This window comes from Gadus morhua, chromosome 11 (genome assembly GCF_902167405.1).
Source record: "Gadus morhua chromosome 11, gadMor3.0, whole genome shotgun sequence".
NCBI classification, from domain to species: domain Eukaryota; kingdom Metazoa; phylum Chordata; class Actinopteri; order Gadiformes; family Gadidae; genus Gadus; species Gadus morhua.
Window position 1 is genome coordinate 2,254,269 of NC_044058.1, and position 23,558 is coordinate 2,277,826.

The following is a 23,558-nucleotide window of genomic DNA, read 5'->3' on the forward strand; positions in this document are numbered from 1 at the left end:
CTCTGGTGACAGTGGCAGAGAAAAGGACCCTGGACAAACTGCTGTCCATCCTGGACACCTTCACCAGGCTGAGGAGTGTGTTCAGTGGCCGACTGCTGTCCCAGTCCAGCTCCACTGATAGACTGAAAAACTATTTCGTCCCCCTGGCCATCAGACTGTACAACAGCTCCCAGTAAAGGCAGGGAGGACAATAGACAACAACAATGGACATTTTATTTATTTATATCTGTATTTTTGCACATCCGTATGCACTGTTTTTATGTATGTTTTATGCTGCTACTGGATACTTGAATTTCCCTCGGGATTAATAAAGTATATATCTATCTATCTATCTATCTATCTATCTATCTATCTATCTATCTATCTATCTATCTATCTATCTATCTATCTATCTATCTATCTATCTATCTATCTATCTATCTATCTATCTATCTATCTATCTATCTATCTATCTATCTATCTATCTATCTATCTATCTATCTATCTATCTATCTATCTATCTATCTATCTATCTATCTATCTATCTATCTATCTATCTATCTATCTATCTATCTATCTATCTATCTATCTATCTATCTATCTATCTATCTATCTATCTATCTATCTATCTATCTATCTATCTATCTATCTATCTATCTATCTATCTATCTATCTATCTATCTATCTATCTATCTATCTATCTATCTACCACATTCATGTTGTCGATTCGTTTTCGTTTGTGTGCCTCCGGCAGGTTTGTTAGCAAAGTTATCCTTCTCCTTCTCTTCTTCGCTAGGGACTCTCTAAATCGACGCCACTTCGACCTGGGCGGGACTTTACGTCCTACGTCACTCGCTATGGGTGTGCATGTGTGCGCATAGCCGTCACTCGCGATGGGTGTGCATGTGAGAAAGGTTTTGGCTTTAGTGTCTATGGGTTGGTAATAACGGTTCTGATGATTTTTCTGATGGAAAAGTGGTCTTTTATTTCCATAATCTTTGTTCAGTGAACGCATAAACCCGTTTGTTAGTTAGCAGTTAAACAAAATGCGATCTCTATGTTTACAGTTACCAACGACCAACTGATGATTGGGGGTTCGATTCCCTAGTGATGCAAGGTTTTTTCTTTCATTTTGGACTGCACACACATCGCGAGTGACGGATACTTGCACAATGTACACACATCACTGTCTTTACAATTTCTAGGCAACCGAAGTTTAAAGATTGTCAAGTGGTTAACTCTTGAATCGCATGTACTAAGACCTGATGGGTTAGTGGTCAGAGAACAACTCATTAACGCGGGGATAAGGGGTTCGATTCCTTAATGAAGCTAGCTTTTTTCTTTCATATTGGACTGGATGTTTGTATGCCATTTTGCGTAACTTGTAGTTTATGATGAAGAAATGTTACTGGGGTTAAGGTTAGGGTAACGCTAAGGGTAAGACACAAAGTGTTTTTGCAACACAATATTTCTTACAATAACAAAGTCCAAAGTTTTGATGACTCCAGTAGGAAACTTAAAGGTTGTATAGGTGATTTGCTTTTTTGGCCATTTTTGCAAAATTACTTGAAATCCTTATCATAACCCGCTTACAGCCACTGAGTTAGAAGTACTGACATGAAAATTAAACAAGTCAATCATCTGTGGAACGGGCAGGGCTCGAAAAACTCCAGCCAATCATTTCCATTGCCACCGAGTTGCATTGGACAAGTACGTAAGTACGTCAATCAAACGGTCGTACTGCACTCCCCCTCCCCCGCGCCCCGCGCGCGACCCCTTCGTGCAGTACTCGTGACCCAGAGCTCGTGACCCAGAGCAAGCTCCTGTTTGTTGTTATCCTGCGGTAGCTACTGGAACTAGTTAATCCACATTTGGACCTAGCAGTAGAAGACAATTTCCATGGCAGACAAGACGCCACCATCCCCACCACCACCACCACCACCAGCAAAGAGAAGGAAAACTCTTTTTCAGAGAGTAATTGATAATAAAAACGCTGAAAGAGAAAAACTGAAATCAAGAATAATCCTAGGCGCTGCTTTCGAACGTTGGCGGCAACTGAAGGACGAGAAGGGTCTAAAAACCGATGCTTGTGTGGCGGTTGACCTAGTTTCAAAGTTTATACCGTTTATACTCGGTAATACCGGTGTGGAGACGAGTGTATTACTCGGTGTGAAAATGTCCACACCGCGGCAACCCTAGTGAAAACCAGGACTTCCAATACAATTATATGAAACAAACATACATTTTCTAAAAATAGTAATGATTTATGTGACCGTTTAATGTTTATAACATCTGGTCCAACCATTGCAGCGAGAACGTATTCTCAGCAGGGGGTGCTGGGAAAAAAAAAAACTCAGCCTGCACTAGACTCGCAACTCGTTACATTGATAAAAAAAGATGTATAGCAGCGCAGCTCAATTACACCAGTGCATGCGCGGACAGTTGAAAATCGATCGTTCACATCCAGCTGCTCACAGAACAAGTTTAGCGCACCACCGCTACCCTCACACTTTTTCATATAACCTTTTTTCAGCACTAGGTCATATGAGCATTAAATAAATGCTGCGTCTCAAAATGCCTTGGACAGCAGCGAGGATGACTCGCTTTGCCACGGGCCGAAACAGTTCGGAGCGACCACAGCCAGAGCGAACACAGCGGGGCAGAGGAGTGTCAGGAATAGTCTTTGGTGTACACATCAGTACGGCCTATTTGCACTACTGTTTAGTGGCAATGCAGTGTTTTATTCGATGCCTTTTTATTTTCGTATATTATTTCAATGAATACAATTTATTTATTCATAAAAAACGGATCTGGTCTTCAAATCTTTTTTCCAAATATAGGTCGTCTTACAATGGGGTTTGTGTTTATATTCGGACCAATACGGTACAGCGGGCGCTCACATGACGTTAAGCATTTCCTGGTGCATAATGTGACGCTTCAGAACCTAAAATCCCGTTTCTCCCCGTTGACACGACAACACATAACCGGCGTTTTCAGAAATCTCCACTTTGGCCGGAGTTTTTAGAAATGATCGTTTTCTGTGATAAGACAGGGCCTCGGACAGGGGGTGTTCCAGCACCCCCAGCACTCCTAATTCCCGCGGTACTGGGTGCAACTTACAGCTGAATGTAGTGCCATGTTGTTCAACGAAAACCTACGCTAGCCTGGCTCGTTCTCGCGCATCTCTGTTCGCGCTCGTGCATGATTGCGCGTCCAGGTACTTGGAATGGGTGGAGTCAGAGTCAGCGTTGAAGGAGAGGGGGTAGGACCATTTGAGTTTGCGTTTCGCAAATCACCTACCCAACCTTTAAGATACCTAGAGAAATGCGTGAGTGCTCACAAAACATCAACAAGTCAGCAGTGTGGTACAGGGTGATCATTTTTGATATACAGTACAAAAGCTGAAACTATTAGCCAGGAGTGGGAAAGATGCAGACGCAGACGTGGGAAGCATTAAGACGCACCAACACACAGTTGCCTGTTGCAAAATGGTTGAGTTTAATAGAAATAGTTAGGGTTAGCTGGTATGGCGTTATCTGGTATGGCTATAGTCTAATGTTAGCTTAGTTCGTGTTGTTTCGTGATGTTAATCGCTAGTAAGTCATTTGTAGAAATATAGCCTATCATCACAGACTGTAGGAATGTCACCCACCCTCCATCGCGTACGACACTGACGCTCGTAATCTGTAGTGCAAGGGAGTTCGTGCACAGATCCCTGAGACAAACGGCTATGCGCACACATGCACACCCATAGCGAGTGACGTAGGACGTAAAGTCCCGCCCAGGTCGAAGTGGCGTCGATTTAGAGAGTCCCTTCTTCGCTACTGGACTTCTTGCGCGCGGCACGTGAGGTGACTCGAGTCATGACTCATCACGTGCCTCCCTACAGCCAATGAACTGTGAAAAACGAGGGCCCCTCTTCCACAAGCTACTCCCACTTCCGTTGGGGCTAGCCCCACCGGAAGTCAAATAATCACCGTCCCAGAGCTATGGAGTGGCGAAGTCACGCCCCTTCCGGTAGGGCTCATGGGACCTATGAGATCGAAAAATATGAATGGGATTCAATGGAGAGAAAATTATTATTTTCTGGTCCCAGTCTTTATATGCCCTGGGATACACATATGTTGTTTGTGGATTTAAATGATAATTTTTCATGCAAAGAAAACTAAAACATTTCGTGAAGAAGTTTGATAATCTTAGGTTATATGTGAGGTCGCTTTGTGAACTACAGCTCTTCGCTGCTCTCGACGCATATGATATACGTCACCACACCCGCGCATGGAACTCGGCACAGAGATGGCGATCTCTCTGCTCCACTTTACCACTTTTTTTCAAGGCGAGGATAAAAGCATAGAAAGAGGTGAAAACCACTATAAGTCAGGGCATGTGGAGAGTTTTAGTTATGTGCCATCTCTATGTGCCATCTCTGTGCCGAGTTCCATGTGCGGGTGTGGTGACGTATATCATATGCGTCGAGAGCAGCGAAGAGCTGTAGTTCACAAAGCGGCCTCACATAAAACCTAAAATTATCAAACTTCTTCACGAAATGTTTTAGTTTTCTTTGCATGAAAAATGATCATTTAAATCCACAAACAACATATGTGTAATCCAGGGCATATAAAGACTGGGACCAGAAAATAATTATTTTCTCTCCATTGACACCCATTCATATTTTTCGATCTCATAGGTCCCATGAGCCCTACCGGAAGGGGCGTGACTTCGCCACTCCATAGAGAGAGAGAGTTGATCTCGCCGACGCGGATTGCCATCTGAAAGGGTCGATTCCCGACTATGACGTATTGCATCAAAACACACCGCGTACATCACAGCGTGGTAACTATGGTTACTATGATGACACAAAGACTGGCTATGATGGCAGACACAAACGGAATGAAAGAACTTATAGAGTCGGCAATTCAAGATATAAATACAAAATATTCGTACAATACAACAACGATTAACGATAATTATGTTCTTGCGTCACTACCAGAAGATTGTTTTTACGAAGTAAAGTCCGTCAGCGGCAGAGATCACAAATGGAAAGCCCACGTTGTCACTGAACTAAAAAAGGAACATGTCAACGAATGGATCGCTGCATACGAACATAATAACAACATCACTATAAAAATCTATCTTACTTGTGAATCTATTATTATTATTATTATTATTATTATTACATTACACTTAGCTGACACTTTTATCCACTTACAACCCTCTGATGTTAAGTCCACCTTAAACATTAGGCCACGGCTGCCTAATGCATGTGACAATAAGCTTATACTTGTGTCCATTTCATTATTTATTAAGAAATTATGGTAGCAGCTAGTGCATACAGAACCTTGCGTGTTCCGAGGGCAAGTTTTTCCACATTCTCCCAGTCACTTTGGAAACGTGTCCAATGTCTGCTTAATTTCCCCCGTTTCCAAGCTCTTTTATGACATCGGACTGTTAAACATAGCAATGGCAAACGGTGTTACATGGCAACCATTCATATGGAGGGAATATATTTCTTGGCGGAAGAATGATTATCTATGAATATATCGTTACATTTTTCGTTGCTGTGCCTTTGTTGAATGAAATCTTGCTAGATCAACGTAGTAACCGTTTAACAAAAGCAATAAGCCACTCGAGTCTGTGCTTTGTACTGTATAATAAATCCCCTTAGCTGTTCGATTAGCCTACAGTATAAAGCACGTCCTCTCGGGGCTTATTGCTTAAATATAATATAATACATACAATAATACATATAATAATACAATATAATGCTAAATTATTATTTTTTTGCACCTGCAGAGTCATTAGCACCGCTATGTTCCGCCATTTTTTCATAATAATAACAGGACCGACCTTACGTCGTGACGTCAGGAGCGACGTTGAATGGCATCGACCCTTTCAGATGGCAACGACCGTTTACGAAAGGGAAGTCTTCCTCGCCGACAGGGTGGTCACGTGGTTGTCACGTGGTTCATGTAAGCCTCAATAGTTCCAAACACGCCGCGCAGTCAATGTTATTCTATAATGGGACGACAGCAGAGATTTCAATATTGAATGGTAAATATGAATGAAAAAAACACATAGCCTACAAGTATGTGTCTGACTGTTATGGCATTATTGCATATTTGTTAATGTCAGTTTTACATTTAGAGTGGTAGGAGGACAACTGAAAGCTATCTAGAAGTATTACTAAGATACGTTTTTAAGTTTGAGGGAAACCTTCAAGTTCGTGTTAGCATACTGGCTTAACCTTAACTTTTACCCTACATCTGTATTGAAATCAAAGTATTCAAGATGTTTTACCATGATCATTTTAAGATATGAGCCACACAAAGTATCAAATATATTAAAGAATAACAACTCATTACGCTTGGATGAATGAAATAGTATTTCTTTTTATTAAACAATTAGTGTGACACGAACAAGTGAGTGCGATTGTGTGAACAGATTCAACAATGGACACAGCAGGGAACACTATATACTTAGGGCAAACCATTAACATATAACGTTGCAAATATACTATACTTTATGCCATTACAATACTTATAATAGCCCTGAGCAAATTCAAAATTGGTTTAGATCAATGGTCATACCATGGCTGGCTGTGCAGCGTTTGGATGCTCCAATCGGTCCGAGAAGGGTTACCACATGTATGGCTTCCCCAAGGAGCAAGAGTGCAGGAAGAAATGGATGGCAATGGTCAGCCGTCAAAACTTACAAGTGACAGGGGTCCGCAACTGTCAAAAACTATGTAGTGTAAGTAATGTTCACAACACTTGATAGCATTTCAAAGGGCATAATAATTCTAAGTGTAGAGAATTATGACTTTTCAATGATATTTGAAGTGCAATGGAAACTGATCTTCGAGCCTACCTACAGGTACACTTTGAACTAATTCACTGCCACAAAAAGAGAAGGGATGTTGAAGCTGAGGCCCTATGCAGTACCAACAGTTTTCATTCATCGCCCTAAGCCGAAGAGGAGGAAACGCCCTTCTGTGAGGGGGCCTCCAGAACCAAGTGCAACGGACCACACATATTTCACCAAATTAAACTTCGGTATGATCCATGCAGCTAACAATATTCCCCATTTCATGTAATTCAAGGATAGACTACACTCCTAATGAGATTGCATAATTCATATTTGTACATTCAGTTTAAGAAACAACCAGAGGTCAGGGATTCTGAGGATTTGAACACAATGTGGATAATCGACACATTTCTACCCAATTTACAATTGCCGGTAGATCCATTTATACATTTTATTGGTTTCTTATTGTGGCAGATGATTTAATTCACATTACAGAAATGTTTCGCTTTATTTAATTTTCTTACATTGCCTTACATTGGAGATGACAGTAGTTGCAAATGCAAAGGCAAAATACATATAACAGCAACATTACCTTGTAATTGTTAGAGAGATTGAGGGAGAAATTGAGGTGGATTTCAAGAGCGATGAAAAGGACATGACAGGAGACAGAGAGAGCAATCAAGAGGCCACTTTGCCAGGGGCAGGTGATCCAGGGGCAGGTGATCCAGGGACTAGACTGCCAGGGACTGATGGGGTGACTGTGGAGGACCTAATAAGGCAACTAGAAAAGGAAAAATTAATGAGAAGGAGAGCAGAGAGGGCTCTTGTAAAACAAAAAATAATCCATTTGTCACTAAGCAAGAGAAACAATTCAGTCAACAAGTTAAAACGAAAAAGCCATACAGGTTAAATTCACCACCCATCATAATCAGCATTGTTGAAGCGGCAGCATCTATAGGGCTTCATGTGCTGAACATCACCCTTTCCAGGATATAATTAAACAAACACACTGTTATTACTAGCTATCGCATCATAAAACCCGTCCTTAAATCAACCTAAATGATCCTAGTAATGCAACATAAATAACTAACTAAATAAAAGTTTGATTCACTACTGAACTTCGTAATTGTTGGTGTAGATACCTTCACATGGCGAAGTCGAGCTAACAAACCAGCAGGCAATCGGTCGTCTACCAAGATAAAAAATATATATCATTACGCTGTGCATATACAAATAAATATCAGTATATGCATCATAAAGGTCCTGATACAATACAGACAGTTGACAATTCAAAAGAGGTAGCTATTTAATCAATTTACCCCTGGAGATACCTTCACAGGTGGTGATGTCGAGCTAACAAACTAGCAGGCAATCGGTCGTCTACCAAGATAAATATATATATAATTACGCCGTGCATATTCAAATAAATATCAGTATATGCACCATAAAAGGACCTCTAATAAAATACAGTTGAAGATTCAGAAGAGGTAGCTATTTAATCAATTTACCTCAGAAGTTACTCGACGGCCAGCAATGGAAATGAAAGATCTCCTACGCCGTAAAATAGTTTTTTGGAACTATTCGGGGCTCCATACCCCGGAAGTAGGCGCTACAACGGAGTCCAATGGAAGTGTCGCCACTCTGTTATATCTACCACTCTGGATTATGTCAAAGCTTCGTGGAACCTTGCCTAGTTTAAAGGTCCCATGACATGAAAATCTCACTTTGTGAGGTTTTCTAACATAAATATGAGTTCCCCTAGCCTGCCTATGGTCCCCCAGTGGCTAAAACTTGCGTTTGGTGTAAAACTAGCACATAGCTGTTCTGCTCGCCTTTGAAAAAACGGAGGCTCAAGCGCGCTGATTTGGAATGTCTGTTCTCATGACGTCATCAGGAATCTCAGCTCCTCCCCTTACTCTGCCTGGCCCGCCCAGAGACGTTGGCCCGCCAATGAGACTCGACCGTGCGAGCGCCACGTGTGTGTGCGTGTGTGTGCGTGTGTGTGTGCGTGTGTGTGTGCGTGTGTGTGTGTGTGTGTGTGTGTGTGTGTGAATACACACACTGTAACGGAAGTGTTTCTTGTTGGTTCTTTGATGTGTCTTGTATTTCCACAACGAGACTGTCGTGGGGGTTATCTGAGCCATGGTTGAGAAGGAATTGGGGGAAAGGAACTTTGGTTTGACTCGCTGAAGTAGCCTACATGAACTGCGACATGCCGCCGGTTGCCGCGAGGCACCATCGCCCGGCAGCGGGCAGCCAGCAGCAGGCAGCGCGCGGTTCAGTCGACTTCAGGTTGATGTGAAAGTGGAAGAACCAGAGCCGTCGCAGAACCCGACAAAGTCGTTTGTGATTCATAATATCGTCTGGACTGGCGCACACAATCTGTTATATGATATAGATATCTATGTATTATATGATATTATTTAGATATAGAGCTCTAGGACTGTAACGCAAGTGTTGTACACTTCCTTGTTATTTGGATAACCGTTCTGCTGTTGGTGTGATGGCGCATAACACGTCGGACTCTCGTCTCTGGTATTTCTACAACGAGACTCGTATTGGGGGTCAGCCAAGGTTGAGAATGAATTGGGGGGAAGGAACTTTGGCATTGACGTGGTTCAAGAACATGAACCAAGACAAGGAGGAGAAAGGGATCTTTGCCGGGCAGCGCTTATGCACCTCCGCCTTCGGCGGTGGTCCCTCAGCGGGGCTCAAGCGGGAGACATTTGCCGCCAACAATCCCTTTCTCCTCCATGTCGTGGTTCATGTTCTTGAGGGAGTCAAAGCCAAAGTTCCTTCCCCCCAATTCATTCTCAACCTTGGCTGAGGTAACCCCCAATACGAGTCTCGTTGTAGAAATACCAGAGACGAGAGTCCGACGTGTTATGCGCCATCACACCAACAGCAGAACGGTTATCCAAATATCAAGGAAGTGTACAACACTTGCGTTACAGTCCTGGAGCTCTATATCTAAATAATATCATATAATACATAGATATCTATATCATATAACATATTGTGTGCGCCTCCAGACGATATTATGAATCACAAACGACTTTGTCGGGTTCTGCGACGTCTCTGGTTCTTCCACTCTCACATCAACCTGAAGTCGACTGAACCGCGCGCTGCCTGCTGCCGGCTGCCCGCTGCCGGGCGATGTTGCCTCGCGGCAACCGGCGGCATGTCGCAGTTCATGTAGGTACTTCAGCGAGTCAAACCAAAGTTCCTTTCCCCCAATTCCTTCTCAACCATGGCTCAGACAACCCCCACGACAGTCTCGTTGTGGAAATACAAGACACGTCAAAGAACCGACAAGAAACACTTGCGTTACAGTGTGTGTATTCACATTGATGTGGACGTTGAAGAACCAGGAACGTCGGAGTACCCAACGCGGTCGTTTGAGATTCATAATATCGGCTCACACAGCTTTTGGCCGTGATAATATATATTATATGATATAGATATCTGTGTAGGCTATATGATAATATTTAGATATAGAGCTCCAGGACTCCCGTGTGTTCTAGAATATTTACAGAACACGGCTAAAGGCTGTGTGCGCCTCGCCATTGCGATACATCCACTGTAAACAGAGCGCACGGTACCGTGGCTGCAAGCTGCTCAGGGCCACACCCCCACCCTCCTCCTTGACACGCCCACCGAAACAGCGCATTTGGGGGAAGCTCAATGTGCGACTGGCTCGGAGTGGCTGTAACTCTACCCCACGGCTGAATTTCGGGAACGTCTTTGAATACTGTGTTAGTTGCCCACTAATACCTATATTAAAGAATACATAAAATAGCATGTCATGGGACCTTTAATTTAAGGCGATACACGGCAGGCAAAATCATCGATTCTTCAGTCACTGGTCAATTTTGATATTTTGGGCTATTATGCACCATTAACATGTAATGTTTCACACAAAAGAAAAAAAAAAGTCAAAACAAAACATTTAGGTGTTCACCAAAAGTTTGCTTTATTACGCACCGTTTCAAATTACAGCCGGTCTCTGTCATATGTGTTCCGTGGTATCGATGGAAAGCACTCGATCTGCTGCACAACGTAAAACTGATATCTGATTGGCATGGCTGGACTCGATTTCCGACAAGACGATTGGTTCGAGTGTATCACGTGGTATGCTCTCAAGCTTCCTGGTTAGCTTTTGCCATAAAAATCTTTAAAGGCCGTTTTCTCAAAATTAGTTTTTCCTCACACGCCAAGCAAGGAATCCCCACTTCTGTAGCACCTACATACACCAAACTTTAGAATCTTATTCTCAGCTACTATATGAAGATTTTTTACATGGGGATTTGTTGATTCAACATTCTTGGCCTGATTTACATGACATTTTATACATAAAAATAGGGCGGCGATACATTTTTTAAGGCATTGGCAGTATTTTCTGATTAACTGGATAACGAAAGAAGATATCCATAATCCCCCTTGTAAATATTTTTCTATTTTGTATAGTAACATGAAAAAATAATTTTGAGCCTGGCTTTTTCCAATGGTCCGATTCTTCGTTTCAAAATATATGCACATTAGTGCATATTTTATTAGATATAGCCTAATAGCATATCATAACATACAATTACAGAAAACTTCCAATGCATTTTCTTCTTCTAATCATGTAGCTAATCAACCAGTAAAGTTTCATAAAGATATCTGTAAGTTTAAAAAAAAATCCTATTCACCTGCCGTGTCTCCTTTTAAGATTTAGACCTACTTTATTAATCCCAGACTAGTTAGGCTATCCGTCTCACACAAGAATCCGGCTCATGAGATTTAAATAGTAAATTGTGTTTACAATTTAGACACAATTGTGTAATTGTTTGAACAAATTACTTCTACGTGAAGCAATTGCTCTAATTGTAATGCCTATTCAATTATTTTAACTACAATACAACGCATGCGCAGATTGGAAAGATAATATTTGGATGGTTCTAGCAAACCAATTCAAGTTACCTTTGTTTAGAACAAGACCCAGTTTAAGTTTATGCTATTTAACTTTATTATGAACACTGATATGACGTAATCAATCTCAAAGTAACCATTCCAATGTCAACAGAAAATGAATCCATTAACAATAGGAAAAAGAGCAAAGTCATAAACAAAACATCTAACCTACAATGACATATTGTATATTTATTTTTAACACCAAAATTTCCTCCATTTTGGAGACACAGAAATGCTGTCACATTAGCTTTGCTGTCAGAAGCTTGGGACATCCTCCTTACGCCTCTGAAATCACTGTTTAAAATAAGAAAGGAGTGTTTTTTGTGGAAGAAGGCTCACATGGTTGTGTTTGAGATCTCCTCTTTCTCAATTTACATCTTGACATTAAGAAACAGTATTTTGGCTAAAAACAGTCCCATCCTCCAGAAAAGGTCTAGGCCTCTTAAGGCAGTGGCCTTGGCTGGAGTCTCGCTTTCTCTACTGGCCCTCCTCTTCGCGAAGGAACTGGAAGACCGAGGAGAAATCTTTGCTGGCGTAGCCCCGTGCGCACATCATGCGGTAGATCTGGTGGGCTAAGGACCCCAGGGGCACCGGTGTCTTTGTGTTGGTGGCCGTGTTCTGGGCCAGACCCAGGTCCTGGAGGGAGAGAGGGAGTGTGGAAAAAGATGGACATTTCAAGGCAAACTGAATTTAGAAAAAAACAATAAACAACCTTTCAATTCAACTATTGAAAACATATGATGTAGGGTAACAGTTCATAATTGGCATCATAATAAAACATGAAATATATGAAGACATCATAAAAATATTTATACTATGATCCGTTTTACTATGCTAGATATCTCTGCAAAGTTTTGACAAGAAGTTGGACTAGAGCTCACAACAGAAAATATATAAAAGTAACATACAATTCCAGATAATTCAAGTGGACAGAAATCCTGTTCCTTTCATGACATTGAATGAACGGACCTTGGCCATCAGCTGGGTGCCGAAGCCCCCCTGGTAGTGGTTTCCCGACGGAACCCCCTCCATGACCCCGGGGACAGGGTTGTAGGTGTCGCTGGACCAGCAGCGACCAGAACTCATGTTGAGGATCTTGGCAAGTAGTTTTGGATCAAGGCCTAGTCTGTTCTCACATTATTTTGGAGGGGTTTGGAGAAATGGTCATGTCACCAGGGGTATATGTGGTTAAATGGACCATGTAGATCAGGAAATAATACTGAAGTAAAGCCCACCTGATTCCCAGGTTCATCGTCTCTGAAGTACCAATCATTCCAATAGCCAACAGCATGTTGTTGCAAATCTTAGCAGCCTGCAACAATAAAAAAATAGTTAGTGAATCTATAGGTGCGTACGTTTCCCATAAAATAGTCAGATCCTCTCCATCATGCTGACTCGTACCTGTCCGGTCCCGACCTGACCGCAGTACACCACGTTGGCTCCCATGCAGTTCAGGAGCTCTTGGGCCGCAGTGAACTCCGCCTCAGCTCCTCCCACCATAAAAGTCAGTTTCCCTGAACTGGCAGCTCCCACACCTAAGGAAAGGGAAAAACTATTTGTTTTGAGCAAATCACACCAAACATTGTTTTTTTCCAAAAAAATAAAATCACAGCACAGATTTCAGTTAATTTGTGTAGCTCCATAATACAAACAAAATCGTATCGGTTTAATTGAGCTAGAAGGGCTGTATTTTTACACTTGCTGTCTATTTTGGACACGGGTTTTCCTATGTTTTCGAAGTATTCCTATGAAGATGTTGCCTGTTTTACAAACAAATCCAGTTCCACAAACAAATTCTTGACAAATTAACATATACAACCTGCTTTAAGAATATCAATGATTGGACCAAGGTTTTCTTGCTTCAAGCACAAATTCAGATGGTTCTCATCCATTTTTATTTTAAGTTGAGCCATTTTTTTTTAAGAAATGCAATGCATTGTGGTGTTACTTGCAGCATATGAAGTTAGTGAGCAACTCTGAAGGCCAAGAGTTGTGGATTTGTTTTCTAATGTCCGACACTTCAATGTGTGTGGTCCTTCCCTGCAACAAAAACATCTCAATTTAATGCAGACCATGTTAACCTTTCCTCTTCTTTTCCCAAAGTGAACACATTTCACTGTCAGGGATATTTAATCCAAGCCTTTCTATAATTTATACTAATTGAGACACATGCGGCCCCACATAGCTTGTCCGACTGGATAGAAATGGTAATTTGGTATTGCATGACATTCATAATACCAAATGGTCCTTGGAGCAATTATTAAACACCCTAAAATAGATCCATTCAAAGGTCAGTGCAGCAAAGTTCTGAGAATCCCAGGTCTGAAAAGGTGCAATGAAACAGCAAGGGAAGGTTTCAGATGTCAGGGTTCACACTTCCTCATATTCCACTCCAACCTTAATTAGCCAATGCCTATTGATTTACGAGTGTTTGCTTAAAACGTGAGTCGTGGATAACTGGATTTTGAACACTTCAGAAATGGGTAACGCATTGCCAGTGGCCATTAAATCATTTAATTGAAGGCCCTTTTGTCACAATTCCTTAAATAATCGCAAAGTTCTGAAAAAACTGGTATAAATTACTATTTTGCAAGTCTATGCAAACAAGATTATGAACGTTCTACTCCGCTCCTAACTCAGATCCCATTTTCTTTGTAACATAAGTGCAAAGATGAAGTGGCCAGATGCCAAGAAGGTATGCTATTGCCATGGTGTGTGGACCGTCTGTCTGGGTGCTTTCTTAAGGGCTAAGCTTCTCATACATAGTGCAATGCCACCATGTGTGAGGAATTTCCTTCTACAAAATTGCTATTAGCTAACTCTTTACTGAACGAAGTTGGCATAACCAACTTGTCCTTCCTCATTTCAGAGCTGGTAGCCAAAGCTGAAACCGTTTTTATTTATTTTTTTACAGCTGAAAAGGAATTAATTGTGAGTAAAAACATGGCCTGCATGTGTCAGATACACTCTTCTAAGTGGGTTGGGCGGAGCACTCCCCCCTTTGCAAAACAACGCAGCACTGTTGCTTCACAGCAATATAGTACAGAGGTTGGAGATATGGTTCATCATGATGCCGGTTTTTTCATTAAATAATATTTTAATAAAAGGTCATCGATCCATGTTCCCTCAATCAGGGATTTGGGAATAGAGTTCAATAGAAATCATAGCTATCTAGAAGCCTTAGAATGACGACCTATACATTTTGTTCAAAAGCTTAAAAACTATTTATTAAATGTTACAGAATCTTCACGAACTACTCAAAAATATAAAATATTTGTATAATATTGTGCTAGGGTGCATTATTCCTTAAGAGCTTGATGCTATGTATGCAGAGACACATAATTATCGATTCTAATAGGCGTCTAATTTTGTTTAATAATTAAGAGACAAATCTCTAGGGTTAAACTATTTTGTTCAGAATAGGAATATTAAAGGATTATTAAAACATGTTACAATATTAAATGGAAAACAATGAATATGCTGAATAGATATTTACCTTGAACTCTAGTGAGCCATTCTGCAATCTTCAAATAATCTCTTGAACCAGACCAACGCATACTTCAATTCATATTTAAGCCATCCTTTAGTGTGCAAAAAAATATTTATAATAAATAAAAAAGATTGACCTCCTGAAACTGGTGCATCCATAAAAACAGCCCCCATCTTCTCAGCTGCGGAGGCCATCTCCTTAGACACCGCTGGGTCGATGGTGCTGGAGTCTATCAGCAGGGAGCCCTTCTTCACCTTCCTGTTGAGCCAAACGCCCATCAACTTCATACAGCTGATGTAATGGTGAAATTTGGACGTAAACATAACTAAATTAAGGTAAAAAAAAGGAGGTACTTGAGAATGCCATTGGGCCCTGTGTACACATCAATGACATTAGGACTGGAGGGAAGCATGGTGATGATGCGGTCTGCTTTGTCTGCCACTTCAGCTGGATTATCCAGAATCTAAGAACCAACAAGAGCACATCATGAGGACAGATCACACATTACATGCTTTAGAAGTGTTTGAGCCATTTAAAAAGTTGTCACCTGAGCCCCTAGCTCTTGCAACTCTTTGCAAGACTCTGGGAACACATCTGTAGCAATGACTGGGTATCCATGTTTCAGCAGGTTCTTTGCCATTGGGTTTCCCATATTGCCCAGTCCAATGAATCCCACTTGTGTCTTCGAAGCCATGGATCTTGTTGACACTTAACATGCAAACAAAAAGTTTGCAGTAGTCAGCATCATATTGATAATATCGTCGAATTTTAATACAATTTATCCACCTTGACAGTAGATTGCCAGCCGTTTATAACCATTAATAGCAATTTAGTACAAGGTCTTTCCATGTTTCTGACGTATTACTGAACGCTTGATGCCTGCCCTTCAAGATCAATGTCATCTAAACGCTAATCACGCACCTTCACTTTATTTACTTGCAGTAAATAAGTCTGATAAAATGAAATTGTATAACGAGTTTTGGCATTTCATTTGATTTTTCGCAGCATTCAGATTTTCGAGGGTACAATGTACAGTCTACAATGCTCGATCCATTTGCCTTACCAACTGGTTTCATGTCTATAACACTGGTAATATTGGTTTAAGCCTACTATGAAGAATCCTATTCCCTCCACTACCAAGCGTTAGAGATCCCCACAACAGGAGACGGAATGGAATGACTCCACCGCGTCATGCAGTCAACATAGGTTAACTTTGGTTTAGACTTGACAGAGTCAAACATTAATTCTGGCATTTTCATAGCACCAAAAAGAGCACTTTATCGAAGTTAAGGATTTACCACGTTTTAACGTTACTTAACGTACGTTACGTACAAAAGCATACTCTTCTTTATATCAGGTAACCGAGAAAGCACTCGTAAAAACAGGTTTAAAGACGATGTTATAATTTTCAATAGGTGCAGAGCATTGCAACTTGTAGAAACACTTCTTTTGACACCCCTTACCAAACGTAAATCCAACATATTTGATAAACCTTCCCCCCAGGTACCGCGACCCTCTCAGAGCGACCGCCATGCTTCTTCCTCTTGACCTCAGCATGACGTCAGAGGCAGTCATATATCTGACCCCAACCAATCACAGCACGGCAGCCTCCACAGCGAGAGCCAATGAGGTAAGAGGGCGTGTCTGGGTTGGCCCGATGGCCCGTACATTACGACACATTGCTGTCTACATACTAAAATATGATATTGTATTACAGTATACCGACTCATTTTATAAACTTGTTCATTTAAAGCTGCTTTAGATTCTGTACACCAATTATGAAATTGCGTACGGTGTCCCCTGCCAATACACCCGTAACAGTAAAGTAATTACCAATTTAATTTCAATTCAAACGGTTTATAAATGTATAACAACAACATAAATAACGTTTTTGACCGAAGAATGTAAATATAAATTAAATAAAGATTAACCTTTGGGAGTCCAGTTTTACCCGGAAGTGACGTAATGTTTTGTTATTCCAGGAAGAGGACTGGAAAGTACAGAACTGCGTAGACAATTATTCTGGCAGATTTGTTCGATTTTTCCTCTACATTTAGACATGACAACGTGGTGAGTTCATATTTTGCCCAATATTGATGTAAAGTGTTTTTTTCTAAAGGCTTATTTACTATCAGATGTGACGGTTATTTAATGTAACTAGGTCGTTAGCTAGATGGCTAATCTGCCCGAGCAGCTGGTCATATCTTTCTGGAGGACAGACTACTCAGAGACAGAGTAATACAGAGACAGAGTAACAAAGAGTACATAGAGACACAGTTACACAGAGTACATTGAGACAGAGTAACACAGAGTACATATAGACACAGTGCCAGCCCATTACAAGGGGGAACCGTTGTTCTCAGGAAACACTGATGGTTGAGGACTAAGACAACGCATTCATATTTGTTCATCGTAGTTGACATCAACGATGGCAGGGTGTTAAGATAAACGATGCTCTCTCTTAAAGGCCCACTATGCAACTTTTTTAGCCAGAATTACATCAATTATGCTGGTTGAGAGTTATTCTGATGGTTCTGCAACCATTTCTGGGTCGTTTGGTGGGTGTGTCATTGCCCCATGACACCTCTCCAAGGAAAAAGCGCATATGCAACTTGCTCTGTTCGGACCGACACAATCCGGATGTGACGCAGCGGAAGTATCCAATCGCGCCTCGAAAACCTAGTCAGATTGTAGTTTCGAAAATGCTTTACGGCACAGACACACACCCAAACATGGCACCGGCTAGATATAAACAGCCAGTTGCGAGGCAATTGTTGCAATCATCATGGATCAATCGACTGATAAGGGACCCAAGAGGCGACTGTCGGTGGAACAAAAGAAGGATGGACCAGAAAAGAGATCAGACACGAGTGAAAGGGGAACTATGCAACTTTTTTGGCATTTATGTTCGATTGTTCGTTGTTTCGACTCCCCCTTGCGCATCTTGGCGGAGAAAAGGAATATGTTTCTGCCGGCGACCCGCCGCCCACTCTCGCGGGAATCTCAGGTCTCGCGAAGTAACGAATTGCTTTACGGCACAGACCCCCAAACACGGAACCGGGTCGATATAAACACAAGTAACTAAGGGATTGTTACATTCATCATAGATCAGCCGACTAAAAAGAGACAGAGAAACCCTATGTCGGAGGAACAGAAGAAGAGAAAAGGGAGACTGACCGACAGAGAGACCAGACACGAGTAAACGTTGGGCAAGCTTTTCAGGAATAGCGTGAACTGAAAGAAAAAGAAGACTGCAAATCAGACGCCGACTTGGCCGTGTTGCTTTTGAAATTTAAAGTACCCTTGGGTGAACTTTGTCTTCGTGGTATTCTTGATGTTGATAGTCTCTGTACAAATGTGTTTGCTCAACCATTTTGTTGTGAGCCCTGTAAAAATTGTTTTCTCGACCGTTTTGTTGTGAGCCCTGCATGTTTCTAGCTTGCTTGGTTGCAACCATATAAACATCTTTGTTTCCATGGGTGTTTTGCTGTTCGTCTGTCTCGTCCCCCAGATACAGACTGAACCCCCGAATCCAGGTTCTTGTTTATTTAGATTATTATGTTGGCCAACACTCTTACACAGATTGTTCTGTTCAACCTAAGATAAAACCATTATAATCTAGGGTATAAATTCTCCCCGTCAACTATAAAAAAATATGGATTTATGTTTATTGCAATACAAATACACCATTTTAAAAATGTATAACCTTGCCTACACTTTATGAACATCTACTTCGGACATGGCTCCACGCATTCGCCGGCTTCTTTGAAAACAAATGCAACAAATGCAACTCGTCGTCAACGAGTTGTTACACCAGTGTTGTACAATATCTACTTCGAAGCTGTAGGGGGCGCTGTGTAGAGAAATGTGCGTGCCAAAACCAAGAAAACAGCGAAGAATGCCCGAAGTTGCATAGTGGGCCTTTAACTAACAGGCTAGTGCTTACCTAACCATAACCCTTAATGCAGCTACAGTAATAGTTACAAAATAAACAAATTACTATTAACATTACAACCCGAGGATTTAAATGAAAAACGAACAATAAGAAGACGGAAGATATGCGTTCATATACGCCCTATAAGAGGTGATGGGCATTCATGGCCGAGTGCGTTTAAAGGCCCACTATGCAAGATCGGGCATTTCTTCGCTGTTTTCTTGGTTTGAAACACACTTTTCTCTGCACAGCGCCCCCTACAGCTTCGTAGTAGATATTTTACAACACTGTCGTAACAACTCGTTGACGACCCTTCCCCATGCACTTCTACGCTAGCCATGTGCATTTGTTTTCAAAGAAGCCGGCGAATGCGTGGAGCCATGTCCGAAGTACATGAAGTGCGGACAAGGTTATACATTTTTAAAACGGTGTATTTGTATTGCAATACACCTAAATCCATCCTTTTTTATAGTTGACGAGTAGAATTTATTTCCTAGATTATAATTGTTTTATTTTAGGTTGAACAGAACTATCAGTGTATGAGTGTTGGCCAACAGATAATGTAAATAAACAAGAACCTGGATTCGGGGATTCAGCCTGTATCTGGGGGACGAGACAGACGAACGGCAAAACACCCATGGAAACAAAGGAAAGGAAACACACAGGGCTCACAACAAAACGGTCAAGAAAACACATTTTTACAGGGCTCACAACAAAATGGTTGAGCAAACACATTTGTACAGAGACTATCAACATCAAGAATACCACGAAGACGAAGTTCACCAAAGGGTACTTTCAATTTCAAAAGCAACACGGCCAAGTCGGCGTCTGATTTGCAGTCTTCTTTTCCTTTCAGTTCACGCTATTCCTGAAAAGCTTGCCCAACGTTTATTCGTGTCTGGCATCTCTGTCTGTCAGTCTCCCTTTTCTCTTATTCTGTTCCTTCGACATTGGGTTTCTCTGTCTCTTTTTAGTCGGCTGATCTATGATGAATGTAAAGGTGCGGCCACACCAGACGCGTATCTCGCGTACTTCGCGTATGAAATCGCCATTTTCTCCATAGGGAACCATTGGTTTAGGCGCGTATTACGCGTATTAAGCGTATTTCGCGTATTAAGCAACATTTTACGCGCGTATAGCGCGTATATTTACGCGCAATACGCGCTATACGCGCTATACGCGCGTATATCGCGTATATCGCGTACATTTCAAAAGAGTTCAAAAAATTGAACTTTTTACGCGAAGTACGCGAGATACGCGTCTGACGAGACACGCATTGCCCAATCAGCGTTGAGCTTGACCCGACGTCACTGGCAGAGAGTAGTGAGCTTGGACAGAAGCATACGGCCGACATCTTCCTTTTTTCTGTTAGGAAATAGTAACATAGTTACGCCATTAAATGCTTTTATGGAAACATTTCTAGCGAGAAATGTGCATTTTACTTTCATAATGTTCACTCGGTGAATGTGAAGGATGTTTGGTTTGATAGTTATGACGAAGAGGGAACGCTCCGTTCACTTGCATGGACAGAGTCTCTGGTTACTAAGCAACCTCAACGTCTTGGCGGACTATTTCTCTGCTGGGAAACACACCAGACACACCATGTGAAGTTATTTAACCCGATTATTGTTATTTATATCCGAGATTATTTAATCTAACCCGATCTAAACTCTATCACCCAAACACGGCGGCGTTGGGGTTTCCTACCTCGGACTCCAGCGCAGCCACGGCCGACAACTTTCTTTATTCTGGGTGGAAATAGTAACATAGTTACGCCATTAAATGCGTTTATGGAAACATTTTTAGCGAGAAATGTGCATTTTACTTTCGTTATGTTCGCTCGGTGAATGTGAAGGATGTTTGGTTTGATAGTTATGAGGAAGAGGGAACGCTCCGTTCACTTGCATGGACATGGACTCATCTAGGCGAGTGACGTAGGCGCGTATAGCGCGTATTGCGCGTATGCGACCATTTTTGACACAAAATGGTCAAGCAACATTTTACGCGCGTATCTCGCGTAAAAAGTACGCGAGATACGCGTCTGGTGTGGCCGCACCATAACAATCCCTTAGTTACTTGTATTTATATCGAGCCGGTTCCGTGTTTGGTGGTCTGTGCCGTAAAGCAATTCGTTACTTTGCGAGACCTGAGACTCCCGCGAGAGTGGGCGGTGGGTCGCCGGCAGAAACCTATTCCCTTTCTCCGCCAAGATGCGCAAGGGGGAGTCGAAACAACGAACAATCGAACAAAAATGTATAATAGAAACATCGCAATGACTCTTAGCCTGTTATATTAAGGTAAATCAAGCCAAAAAAGTTGCATAGTTCCCCTTTCACTCGTGTCTGGTCTCTTTTCTGGTCCAACTTCTTTTTATTCTGCTTTTGTTACTGACAGTCGCCTCTTGGGTCCCTTATCAGTCGATTGATCCATGAGGAATGGATGCGAGGCAACAATTGCCTCGCAACTGGCTGTTTATATCTAGCCGGTGCCATGTTTGGGGGTGTGTCTGTGCCGTAAAGCATTTTCGAAACTACAATCTGACTACATTTACGAGGCGCGATTGGATACTTCCGCTGCGTCACATCTGGATTGTGTCGGTCCAAACAGAGCAAGTTGCATGTGCGCTTTTTCCTTGGAGAGGCGACATGGGGCAATGACACACCCAACAAACGACCCAGAAATGGTTGCAGAACCATCAGAATAACTCTCAACCTGCATAATTAATGTAATTTTGGCTAGAAAAGTTGCATAGTGGGCCTTTAAAGCTTAAAGCCCTGGGGGCCTAACACCAATTTAGTAACGTTATGGGAATCAACTTAATACTAGTGTCATATTGTTTGTTAAACCCCTGTGTTTGTTCTCATTGATTTAACGTGTTTTGATACGAAAGGACTTGCCTAAATGATACGCTATGTTCTTTGTAAAACAAGTTAAGATTTATCAAACAACTACTGAATTAAACCAGCACAATAAACTTCATACAATCCGGATTATTGTGTCGATTTAATTTGTTATTACATCATGTCGATGTGGAAGTTATCCACATGATGTAAGATAACAATATTGAATGTAAATCAATGCGCTTTTCTGAATTAGTATTTATTCCTGTTTTAAGCATTATTGAAGAATCAAGGCCTGAACCTAACTATGAAAAAAACTAACAACATCTTATGAAAAAATGGTTTGCAATAGCATTTGTGGCCTAGCTGTCATTTTTATTGCAATATTAAGAGAATGATGTGATCAATTGTTGACCTTGGTTTGCGAGGATAGGCTAAATATGTTTATAGGTTTGGATTGTTGTTTTCATGGTAACATTTTATTTTCCTCAGCTGAAGCATTATGTCCGAGGCCAGACCCTTCATTGATGCATGTTAAATGGTTTTACCCTACTAGTTTCTCAGATACGGGTTGTTTATTATTGCAAAATAATGATGATGTTATCTGCTTTTGCTCTGTCATGTCATATTTCTCTGTAGCCACTGCTGAGTGTTTCACAACCCTCTTCAAGAGAGAACATCAACAGAATACAACATGGACATGTCAAACTTTGCCCATGTCATTTTTCAAAATGTGGGTAAGAGCTACCTGCCACATGCTGCTCTGGAGTGTCACTACACCCTAACACAGTTCATCAAACCGCATCAGAAAGACTGGGTTGGCATCTTTAAGGTAAGCACAATTTCTTAGTATTTTTTAATGGAATTTTTGGATTTACTTGTGTCAGTTTATATTTATTAGAATGTATTGACAGCCTATATCCTCGGATAGACTTTATTAAAGGAGCATTTCACCGGTGGAGGCATGAATATGTATTGAAATTGGGTCCTATATGTAGTCGAATAATAAAATAAAATTCTAATTTGGTGCCATCTTGACCGAGAAAAGGCAGAAAGTGACTTTTTGGCGCTTGTGGATTGAAGACAACAACTCCCACCATGCACAGCTTTGCTGGCGGCCACTCCCGCTGATCATCTCCGCCTATCGGACACCTCCTTGTTCCATCTACTAATGGAACAAATCAGCGTGGAGCTTGACCCGACGTCACTGGCAGAGAGTAGTGACGCTTGCACAGAAGCATACGGCCGACATCTTTCTTTATTCTGGGTGGAAATAGTAACATAGTTACGCCATTAAATGCGTTTATGTAAACATTTTTAGCGAGAAATGTGCATTATACTTTCATCATGTTCGCTCGTTGAATGTGAAGGATGTTTGGTTTGATAGTTATGACGAAGAGGGAACGCTCCATTCACTAAGCGTCTTAGAGTACCAGATTAAGCGCAATATAAATTTAATTTATTATTATTATTATTATTACTTGCATGGACAGCGTCTCCAGTTGCTAAGCAACCTCAACGTCTTGGCGGACTATCTGCTGATCAACACTACGAATGC

At 41.5% G+C, this 23,558-nt stretch overlaps 2 protein-coding genes across 2 annotated transcripts in view; one reads left to right on the forward strand and one right to left on the reverse strand.

The window, feature by feature from the left end:
• Positions 1-11,767: 11,767 nt before the first annotated feature.
• Positions 11,768-16,805, reverse strand: hibadhb (3-hydroxyisobutyrate dehydrogenase b). The gene is made up of 8 exons (XM_030370826.1): positions 16,690-16,805; positions 15,774-15,934; positions 15,580-15,689; positions 15,363-15,484; positions 13,138-13,271; positions 12,972-13,048; positions 12,706-12,862; positions 11,768-12,372 (listed from the first exon to the last, which is right to left on the reverse strand). The coding sequence occupies exons 1-8, from the start codon at positions 16,799-16,801 to the stop codon at positions 12,214-12,216; spliced, it is 1,032 nt and encodes a 343-aa protein (XP_030226686.1). The 5' UTR covers positions 16,802-16,805; the 3' UTR covers positions 11,768-12,213.
• A 364-nt stretch (positions 16,806-17,169) lies between these two features.
• Positions 17,170-23,558, forward strand: part of tax1bp1b (Tax1 (human T-cell leukemia virus type I) binding protein 1b) — a 60,731-nt gene continuing 54,342 nt past the window's right edge. The window contains exons 1-2 of the mRNA XM_030369483.1: positions 17,170-17,296; positions 22,640-22,832. Of these exons, the coding sequence (XP_030225343.1) occupies positions 22,695-22,832 (138 nt within the window). The 5' untranslated portion in view covers positions 17,170-17,296; positions 22,640-22,694. The remainder of the gene's footprint in view (positions 17,297-22,639; positions 22,833-23,558) is intronic.